The sequence below is a fragment of the Gadus macrocephalus genome, chromosome 18 (genome assembly GCF_031168955.1).
Source record: "Gadus macrocephalus chromosome 18, ASM3116895v1".
Taxonomy (NCBI): domain Eukaryota; kingdom Metazoa; phylum Chordata; class Actinopteri; order Gadiformes; family Gadidae; genus Gadus; species Gadus macrocephalus.
The window spans coordinates 6,944,961-6,955,342 of record NC_082399.1 but is presented as its reverse complement, the minus strand read 5'-3'; the positions used below and the strand labels follow the sequence as shown (position 1 = coordinate 6,955,342).

The 10,382-nt window shown below is 42.6% G+C and overlaps 1 protein-coding gene across 2 annotated transcripts; it reads left to right on the top strand.

Annotated features, from left to right (window-relative positions):
- The first annotated feature begins 5,063 nt into the window (after positions 1-5,063).
- On the top strand, positions 5,064-9,667 carry LOC132445983 (NACHT, LRR and PYD domains-containing protein 3-like). Of its 2 annotated transcripts, XM_060036004.1 has the most exons (9): positions 5,064-5,217; positions 5,376-5,519; positions 5,634-5,705; positions 5,947-7,723; positions 7,937-8,098; positions 8,249-8,422; positions 8,506-8,673; positions 8,843-8,889; positions 8,975-9,667. In XM_060036004.1, the coding sequence occupies exons 1-9, from the start codon at positions 5,178-5,180 to the stop codon at positions 9,493-9,495; spliced, it is 3,105 nt and encodes a 1,034-aa protein (XP_059891987.1). In that variant the 5' UTR covers positions 5,064-5,177; the 3' UTR covers positions 9,496-9,667. The 2 variants fall into 2 exon arrangements, with proteins under 2 accessions (XP_059891987.1, XP_059891988.1); XM_060036005.1 differs by lacking the exon at positions 7,937-8,098.
- Positions 9,668-10,382: the final 715 nt, after the last annotated feature.

The following is a 10,382-nucleotide window of genomic DNA, read 5'->3' as shown; positions in this document are numbered from 1 at the left end:
GTGTGTGTGTGTGTGTGTGTGTGTGTGTGTGTGTGTGTGTGTGTGTGTGTACACAAGTGTGGCTCTTTTAACAGTAATACTCTTGTCAGATCTCATACCATCTTAGTCACCTTATATTAATTATGTATCACATTAGTTCACTGCCATTTCATAGTGCACGCGCGTGTGTGTGTGTGTTTGTGCGTGTGTGTTTGGATATGCGTCACATAAAAATGTCTTGCCTTAGGTTGTACTGTGTCAGTACCAATGTGGCTATAAGTCCATGACTCCTAGTTGACCATGACTGTATGCAATGTTTTCTGTGTAAAAGAGAGACGACTCTCTTTAACATGCCAAGAGCAAGTGGACAAGAGCCATGGATTCCATATTTTTTTGGCTCAAAATCCTGTATTTCCTCAGGTGTAAAAGGTTATAGCTTGGATTAGTGTCACGTGGCCTTTCTGTTTCATCTCCTCGTCCCATGAACAGCCATAAAAAAAAATATATGGTTCACTTACTAACAAAAAACTGAGAAGGATGTGTCTTTAGGGACTGTCTGGTTGCTTCGTTTGTTTGATTGAAGACAGCAGTGCTGTCGCCGGCATTGGGATATTCTATCGTAATAACTGACTTCTAGTATCACATGTTCCATCTGCGTCATTGATGAAGTAGGCCTATACATACAGCCCTTCAGTTGTGCAATGCATTTAAATGAAAAACATGAAATGAAACCTTGTCTTGTCGGAGTAACTGCTTTCTATTAAATGTCCATAGTTACATAGGCGTCGATTTTGAACTATATGCTCTGCCCTTCAGTTGTGCAATACATTTAAATGAAAACCATCCTCCATCTTGAGGTTTGGTGTGAGTGCACGAGCCATCTGTTACATCATTACGGCTAATAGGGTGGGCTCGGCCAACAGCTGAGTCATAATGCTACCTTTCTTTTCTAACTAAGGAAACATGCTGCTTTGGAAAACATAATGGGTATCAGGAAAGTAGGCAAAAAAGTTACGGAAGAAACCCAGATTTCTTGGGGTTCCTCATCAGCTAATTGCTGTACCCTTGAGCATGGGGTTTAGCCCCGACTCCACTGATGGAGTGGCTCAAAACCAAGTAGTGTTCGCTTTTGTGTTCGGGAAACATTTGAATGTGTCTTGGTACATTTTGGTATAATCTTTTTTGTGTGCACAGTCACACATCTTTATTCTGCTGCACTCCAAGTTCATATTTGTATTGATTCATTTATTGAGCTTTTGCCCTAGGTCGTTTAACATTGCCAATTCTATAAAAGCACGTCATGTCTTAATTCCCCCTGAAAAAAAGAGATTCTCGCAATGTAACCATAAATCCATACTTTTGTCTTTATTACCTTGTATTCTGAGGCTCTTCATGGGGAGTTTTAATGTAAATATTTGACTTTAATAACAAAAAGAAGTAAATGTGGTTATTTAGAAATGCATTGTGTTCAAATGTGAAACATAAGATGTGAATATTTATAACATTATATTATTAAGTATTGTATTAATTGATTACTGTAGAATATAAAAAATGCAAGGACTGTGCTTCCACCACCTGTTCACTTTGCATAACTGCATGTTACTGCGGTCACCAAGGAAAGAAGCAGAGAATAACAATATAAAAATAATAATAAAAATAATAATTATAATCATAATAATAATAAGGATAATAATAGCCTAATCTTTTATATTCTATCATATGGTCATTCGAGATAATAATTCGCGAATTTAGGTGTCTATTCGGTAGCTTACTATCATGGATGTACGCGGTGTGGTCACTCCCCGATCCGCTGATCCCGATCCATAATGCACATGGTAGGCCTATTCATTGTCGAATGCCAAACAGCAGTAGACATGACATATGCAGATAGCCAAATGCTAATAGAGTATTTGCTGTAGACTAACTGGATGTCGATGAACTTTATCGAAACTTACTGCAAAGTGGCCAAAACACCATCCGAAAAAGTGTGTGCCAAGTTAACGTGCCAAATTTAAAAAAGCCTTCGAGGATATTCCTTGGGTGCCGCCCATTTGCGGAAATAATTGAGGATACGGCGAGTTGACCTTGGATGCCAATTGGTTGACGTATTATTATTTAATCAGCCAGGATTCAACGGTGCAATCATAATTGTGTCTGTACTGTGCAACATTCAGCAAAGGCGACCTGTAGTGTCAAAAAATACATAAACAACACTACACTTAAATAACCAACAATCCATGAAACACACCAGTGAACAGCCCTCTTCACTGTTCTGCAGGGTTCCAATGGAGCTCAAACCATAGGATCCCACCTCCCGCCTCTTAACATAGCCACAACAATGATATTCCGCATTTATTGCATTATTCTGTTCAACTTATGATTATAAATTATATTTACGATTTCATGCAAAAAAATGTTTTTGTTCTACTGGTATGATTTCTATTCCGAATGTCCACACAATTCATGATTTACTAGAAGTCAATTCTGTTCCAGTATGACTTGCCTTGCTGTGCTCCCTTCCCCTGATGTCAGCCTTCAGGCCTACATGTCTCATTCTTGTAACAATAGATAGAAAAGAGCAGATGGTCTGCTACGCCACCAGTGAGTGCAATGCAAATTCAGTCCAGTCAATCGTGTGCTGGCTTGTAAAACATTTTCCTATGACTGTCACACTTGATGTAACCCAAGCCTGCTAGAGTATCTTTAGACAAATATTGTATCAACTAATGCATTTGTTGCTGCTGCTTTCTTTGCAAACAGACCAGAAAATCAGCAGTCTTGTAAGAAGGCTATTTCCAGGGATGCTTGTGTAAAAAAAACTATAACGTTTCCAATGTTGTAAGCAATTTATCAAATAAAGTGAGTGAACACGGTGGAGTTGATTTGGTATTTACTGAAGAACGTACTCACATCTCCCTTGAGTGACCAGTCTCCCTTGAGTGTCGCTTATCCCAGTAGCGCAAATAAGGCATGTGTTTTAAGAACGTGATAGCTGAGACTTTCAGTCCTCCATTAAAGACATTTAACTTTTTTTAACGTTTTTCAGGGAGACAGAACTGAACTGAACAGAACTCTGCAGATTGTTTTAAAGTCTTACCCCATATAACCACCCCAGGTTTCATGCTTTTAAGAGTTTGTGTGGATCTTTATTGCAAACAGAAACCTGTCAGAGTAAATCAGTAAGACTGTGACAACATAAAGCAATTCTGTGGTCATCATTATAGTACATAAAGGTTGGTACACACAATATTTTGAACCAGGAGGAATATAAAGCTTAAGGGATATCAACATTTGTATCCAAAGCAACTAGCTGGGGACTTCAAAGAACAGCCAAGGCTTACAGGTAGACCGGACATTGTGGGGCTCGAAACCATCTGCTTAACTTTCCCCACTTGGAACATCAGTCACTGGGCACGGAGAGGAAGGTGAAGCAGGAGTTTGAGAAGAGTGAGAGTGAGAGTTCCTTTCAGTGAGAGGAGGGGTGGAGATGGGTAGCCCTAAAGAGGAGGAGAGGAAAAGACAGTAGCCTGGCAAAAAGTTAAATAAGGTATAGAGGTGCTCTCAGCAAGTTATGTTTTTAACAAATTTTTAAACTGATTAGCACAAAGAATGAAACACATTTTTCCACTTTGTCACTGCAGGACTTTGAGTATCCGACGGAGAGGTAAATAGCTCTGTATTTAGAATAGCTATTAATAATTATTTTTTATCATAATTATACACGATTGTCCTCCAGCATTTGCTCCCTGATCCTTTCATAAAACACACACACTTATAAATGTGTCATAACACTGTGGAAACCTTGAAGTCAGAATCTTGCGGAGCATGAAGCTGAAGGACAGTACAGTTGAGTACAGTAGGATTTGGACTGCAAAACCAGTATGATCCTTTCCGAATCCTTGTTCTTTGGCTAGTTTTCCTTTAAACACTAAGGATGTCATGTGATCGACCTACAGAACCTGTGATCTTGTTCCCCGTCAATGCATCACCTTGGCTGTTTGTCCGAGGTCCTTCACCAGAGTGAAGGTTACAGATGCACATCCGCAGCTTCCCAACCATCCAGAACGCTGCCCTGGCTTACCATGGTCCTGTACTCTGAGGACTACAGCAAAGACTCCTGGGAGTGTGAAACGAGAGCATACTGGAGGCAGGGTCTGTGATCTATGTCATACTCAAGAAGAGGCTAGGAAGGGTTGTCATACAAAATGGTACAGCCTCTTTAGGATTCCACAAGGCCACATGTATAAGGCCACTGCGACTCAGAAGCTCTACCCAGGTTTTGCTTTTCAGGCAAATTAGCCACAAAGATGATGGTATTTTCCATGTTACTCTTATAGGCCGACTAGGGAGCAAAATATATATTTTCACATGACTTTCTTTTTGAATTTATAAATTGTATACCACCCAAATGTTTTATAATTACAGACAAGCACAACTTTTTCTTTTTTTTTAATGAGCGATGCCGAGAAAAAAAAAAAAAAAGAGTTAATGTAAATTGAGTATTTTCGTATGCCCTATAGCGACCTCTGTAGGATGGTAGCCTATCTATTTTGTCAACCTGCCAATACTTAGTATTGCGGAAGCAAGGAATCCCATTTATTTACATTCTTTCACGCACACATACCATCCATCAGCTATTATTGAGTCACCTACTCTGGGAATATCACTTTCAAGTTCACTTTGACTGACCCTTTATCACCTATTTGCCCTGGCAATTACCAGTGACTGAATGCAACATTTCATTATATTTTATATTCTTCTTTTTACCTAAATGTGCATATTTCTTTTTGATAACCATCGAGGATAAAGGATATCAAACAGGGACACATTTTAACTGTTCATTTCACCCAAAGAATTCCACTGATTTATTTTATAATAAAATATAAAAATGTATGTTAACATACTTTTTTTTTAGGTAAGGGGTCTATTGTTAACGTCGGGGTGGGTTAGCAGTGCATGCACTGTACGTGATGGACTGAAAATGTGATGCAGTCATTTAACCATAAGGCTATATAACACATACAGCGGGGAAATCAAAACCACACGTTTTCTTGTGCGTCAGTTTCCCCTTGCTTTCGGGAGGAAGTTGAATAAAGCTGTCACAAATCTCACTTGCAGTGTCTTTGCAGTCATATATCAGTGCAGCACTTGCAGTTTCTGTTCGCAATATTACTTATTATTACCACACAGAGGAATGCATGGAGGTCGAGGAGAATGCTCCAAAGATTGATAATGCGGGTGAGGGGTTTTAATCATTATTAGGGTTCGGGTTATTTTTAATCATTCCTAATTATGATGATTTATGAATAATGCTACTATTACTGCTTGCTGTTTTGATATGAATCACACCACCAAGGACCAAAGCAGATAAATAACACCTCTTTCCCCATCAATAGTGGACAGTAATCCAGCAGCCGTCCAACCAGTGCATCTCAACTGTACAGCCCAGAATGAAAGCACCATCGTGGCTCTTACCTTCACCAATTGTCAAATAGGTGGTTCAGTCAACCTAAACACAAATGTGAATTCCAACAATCAAGGTACTTATTTTAGCTACAAATCAGCCATGTGATCTGTACAACATTTATCCTGTAATCCCAGCTTCTTATGCAAGAGCTTTCTTTCCATTCCTGTACTAAATCTTTAATGGAAAGGATCCGGTCTACCAGTGAAACCATTGGCTGATCCTATCACAGTGGGAACTGCTCCTCCAACTGAAAGCAATGGTAAGTGGTGAAAAGCAGAGAAGCATTTGAAGCATTGGTTTCATCCAGTTTTAAGCCTTGAACATTGCAGTAAAGTCACGTAGTTGAGCTTAGCTTCTGTTCATTCTTTCAAGGATGAATCGTCGAATTACGTGAGACAACATGACCTTTGAGACATTCAAAACAAAGAAAAGGGGGAGACAGACAGACTAAGTAAAGCAATGTCAAACTAACAATTATATTTCCTTGTGCCTTTTCCTAGGAGATCCGATTTTAAAATGTCAACAGGCATTGAAGTCTGCGCTTAAGAGCAAATTCAGCCATATGCGCGAGGGGCTTCTGACACAAGGAAACAAGATTTCTCTCGATAAGAAGTACACAGAACTTTACGTGGTGGTGGGAGGAGTTAGGGCTGTCAATCAAGAGCACGAGGTAAGACAGATTGAGAGGGTGTCCCAGATCACAGAAACCCAGGAGGAAACCATCAGATGCAACGATATCTTCTGTCTTTCGGACAAACAGGAACACCCCGTGAGGACTGTCCTCACCATGGGTGTGGCTGGCATTGGAAAAACGGTATCCACCAGTAAGTTTGCTTTAGACTGGGCAGAGGATAAACACAATCACAACCTGGATTTTGTATTTCCACTTTCATTTCGAGACCTTAATCTCATACATAAGCCTACAAGTGTATCAGAGCTTTTGCTTACGTTTTATCCTCAAGTGAAAGAGGTCCAGAGGTTGGACACGTTGAAAGTGCTGCTCATACTGGACGGTCTCGACGAGAGCCGCCTCTCCCTCGACTTCAAATGTGAGTTAGTGACCGAAGTGTCGCAGCAAACCACAATACAAGTGCTGCTGACTAATATCATTAGGGGCACCCTGCTCCCCTTCGCCCTGGTCTGGGTGACCTCCAGACCGGCTGCCACAGACCAGATCCCTGGCGAGTGCATCGACCTGGTGACCGAGGTGAGGGGCTTCAGTGACCTCCAGAAGGAGGAGTACTTCAGGAGGAAAATCAGTGACCAACGACTGGCCGAACAGATACACTCCCACGTGAAGTCCACCAGGAGCCTCCACATCATGTGCCACATACCCGTCTTCTGCTGGCTGATCGCAACAGTCCTTGAGAAGGAATTTACCAAAACCACAAGACAGAGTCAGCAGCAGACGCCAAAGACGCTGACGCAGATGTACATACACTTCCTGGCCCTGCATGAGGAGGGCATGACGCAAGGACGGAGACAGTCCAACGTCGAGAGTACGAGGTTTAACCTTATTTCCCTTGGTCAGTTGGCCTTTAAAGAGCTGGAGAAGGGCAATTTCATATTCTACGAGAAGGACCTGATAATTCACCGCATCGACACCACACAGGAATCGTTGTTCTCGGGCATCTACACACAAATCTTCAACCAGGAACTGACACTGGGTCAGGAGAAGGTGTTTTGTTTTGTGCATCTCAGCATTCAAGAATTCCTCGCTGCTCTTTACGTGTTCCTCAAATTCAACAACGACAAAGACAATGTGTTGGTGAAGAAGTCATCTGGATCCAGGTTCATACCGTTCAGAGATCCATCTGCACTCATTCTCTACAAAGCAGCAGTGGACAAGGCTTTGCACAGCCCTGACGGGCGTTTCGACCTCTTCCTTCGCTTTCTATTGGGTCTGTCACTGGAGTCCAACCAGACTCTGTTGAGAGGTCTGTTGACCCAGAGTAAATCAAACGCCAAGGTCCGATTAGAGATTGCCAAACACATCAAGGAGAAGATCAGGGCTTCCAATTACTCGGAGCGATGTATGAATCTGTTACATTGTCTCAATGAGATACATGACAACTCCCTGGTAGAGGAGATTCAGAGTTACCTGCGATCTGGAAGCCTTTCAACGGCTAAACTGTCACCCACTCAGTGTTCCACGCTGGTCTACATACTGCTTACGTCAGAGGAGAGGTTGACGGTGTTTCAGCTTGGCAGCTACATCAGGTCTGAGGAAGGACTTTTTCGGCTACTGCCTGTGGTTAAAGAGTCAGAAATAGCCAAGTGAGTACCCAATCCTTTGTAATGTTAATACCTACCTTAATTGACTGGACCAAATAGTATTCACCCTACGTTTCAAGAACAAAGTAATATTTCAAGGTTTTAACTGTACCTACCAGATTGTCCAGATGCTATAACATTGAATTAATACCAACTTCTTGAACTCAACATTTCCTGGTTAGTTTTGTACAGTGAGGTTTTGTCTCCTTCCTGCAGTCTGGGAGGATGTTACCTCACAGCAAAGTGCTGTAAAGACTTGGCCTCTTGCATCAGTTCATCTCATCTTAAAGAGTTAGACCTGAGTGAGAACAAGCTGACAGATGAAGGGGTAATGCAGCTCTCTGATGGGCTGAAGAAATGCAGACTTGAAACACTCAGGTCAGCACATCATTGTTTCTGTGTGCGTGTGTTCAGTACTACAGCAGTGATACTCACCGTGATACCAAAGCTCAAATGACATGGCATACAATTAATCTGTCTGCATAAAGGAAAAACTAATTTGCTCACATGGCTGATTGTTTTTTCTAGATTAAAGAACTGCAGTTTAACAGAAAAGAGCTGCATATCGCTGACCTCAGTTCTCCACTCAAAATCCTCTGGACTGAAAACGTTGGACCTGACTGACAACAGCCTGGGGGATTTAGGAGTGAAGCAGCTTTCCCATGGACTGACGAGTCCTTTCTGTACACTAGAATTGCTCAGGTGAACCTCTGCTCTAGAAACTCAGTGAAATGGCCAAGCAGTGTCAAGCAGGTATGTCTTACAAACGTCTTGTTGTGGTCCAGTTTGCCCCTTTGTAGGATCAGTGAAGAAGGCTGTACTTTTCTGGCATCAGCTCTGAACGCGTGCTCCCTGAGAGAGCTGGACTTGAGCTACAACCACCCAGGGGACGACGGACTGAGGCTGCTCTACACCATGTTGGACGACCCCCATTGCCCTCTGGAGAATCTCAGGTGCAAATCCTCATTTCATTCAGCATCGGACCAAGGTGGTGGCACGATAAACCAGTAGATCAGTCCTTCAAAATAATTTGCTCAACTTTCGTCTTTGTGTTTCAATAACTGTTGTCATCAAATTGAACTCAACCAATCTGCCTTTTGAAATTCTGCTCCGATCCTGCAGTGCTGATCATTGTGGTGAATGCAGAATCCAAGAGGACCCAAAGAAATGTGAGAAAGACTGCATCTTCTAAAACAATGCGATACTGCCGTACGGTCGACTCCAGGGTTAATCTAAATGCTGCTCCTCCCCCAGATACCACACAGATCTCTCTGGACCCCAACACCGCCCACAGGGACCTGACCATTTCCGAGGGGAACAGGCACGCCAGGCGATGGATAACTCAGCCCACGGAGGACCTCCCCGAGAGGTTTGACTTCTGGACCCAGGTGCTGTGCGTGGAGGGGCTAAAGCATCGCTGCTACTGGGAGACCGAGCTGACTGGGAGGGTTCAGCTGGGGGTGGCCTACGGGCGGATGCACCGGAAAGGAGAGGGGGACGACTGCCACCTCGGACGCAACGACTCCTCCTGGGGAATGAGCTGCACCAAAAACGGGTACAACGCCTGGCACAACGGCGTGAACGTCGCCCTGACCGTCGCTCCCTGCTCCAACAGGGTGGGGGTTTATTTGGACTGGTCAGCGGGGACGTTGACGTTTTATAGCGTCTCCGAGGGGGCGTTGACCCCCCTACACACCTTCCACGCCTCCTTCACCGAGCCCCTCTACCCAGCCTTTCGGCTCGGCTGGGTGAACGCCACAGTCAGACTGTGTTGAGGAAAATGTTTCATGGATGTTTCTTTGCTATTAATCGATCGGCAAATGGCACTTAACCTCCTGTGAAATATCTATTTTTCTAAAAAACGTTTCCTTTGATGACTTATATTCGGCTCACTGTTTGTCCTTCAGGTAACAATAACATGAATAATAAAATTCTACTTATATTTTACTTTTGACAGAGCATTTCTTTGGACAATTTATTATCCCCCTATGTTCACACCAATGGGAATATAATTGGCAATCAAGAGGTATTTACCATGGAGGCAGGGGAAAGACAACTTGAAAAAGGTGAAGCTAGTTTCAACCCTTTAAACAATCATTTTATTATTAGCGGTCCAAAAAGGCATTGAACAAAACAAAATTAAAAAGGTGTGTGTCTGTGAATGAGGGGGTAGTTGGGTGAAACGGAAATAAGTGTTTCAGTCATACACATGGGCTAAAACAAATCTGACAGGGTAAGGGCACATAAACAGGAAGGGGGTCACACAATATGAGTGAGCTGAAAAAAATAAAACAAAAACGGCAGGTGAGAGGAAATCAAGTCTTAATCCTCCCAATATGCATGCGAGTGCGTGTATTGGCAGATCCCTCTGTTCCTCAAGAGAAATTCACCAGGACCACCCTTATTGACACACTTCCAAGCCTTTTGCCTGCAGTTGATGATTGCAGGCAAGTGGTGTGCGTTTGTGATGACATTCGTCTCGAAACCTACAACGGTTCAAGCATTTCAAACACATTTTCCATTGAATTGTGTTTACAATTTAAACGTTGTCAGAGCGAAGACAACCTATATACAAATCTGATCCATTAGCCCAATCCTTCTTTGCACGCCTCTATCGTGCCAGCAAAGCATGTGCTGTTGTTATAGCTCCTTGGACTGAATA

Coding starts and splice junctions, on each gene's coding strand:
- LOC132445983 (XM_060036004.1), top strand. CDS start 5,178: ATGGAGGTCGAGGAGAATGCTCCAAAGATTGATAATGCGG. Junction 5,706..5,946: donor TCCTCCAACTGAAAGCAATG/GTAAGTGGTGAA, acceptor GCCTTTTCCTAG/GAGATCCGATTTTAAAATGT. Junction 8,099..8,248: donor TGCAGACTTGAAACACTCAG/GTCAGCACATCA, acceptor TGTTTTTTCTAG/ATTAAAGAACTGCAGTTTAA.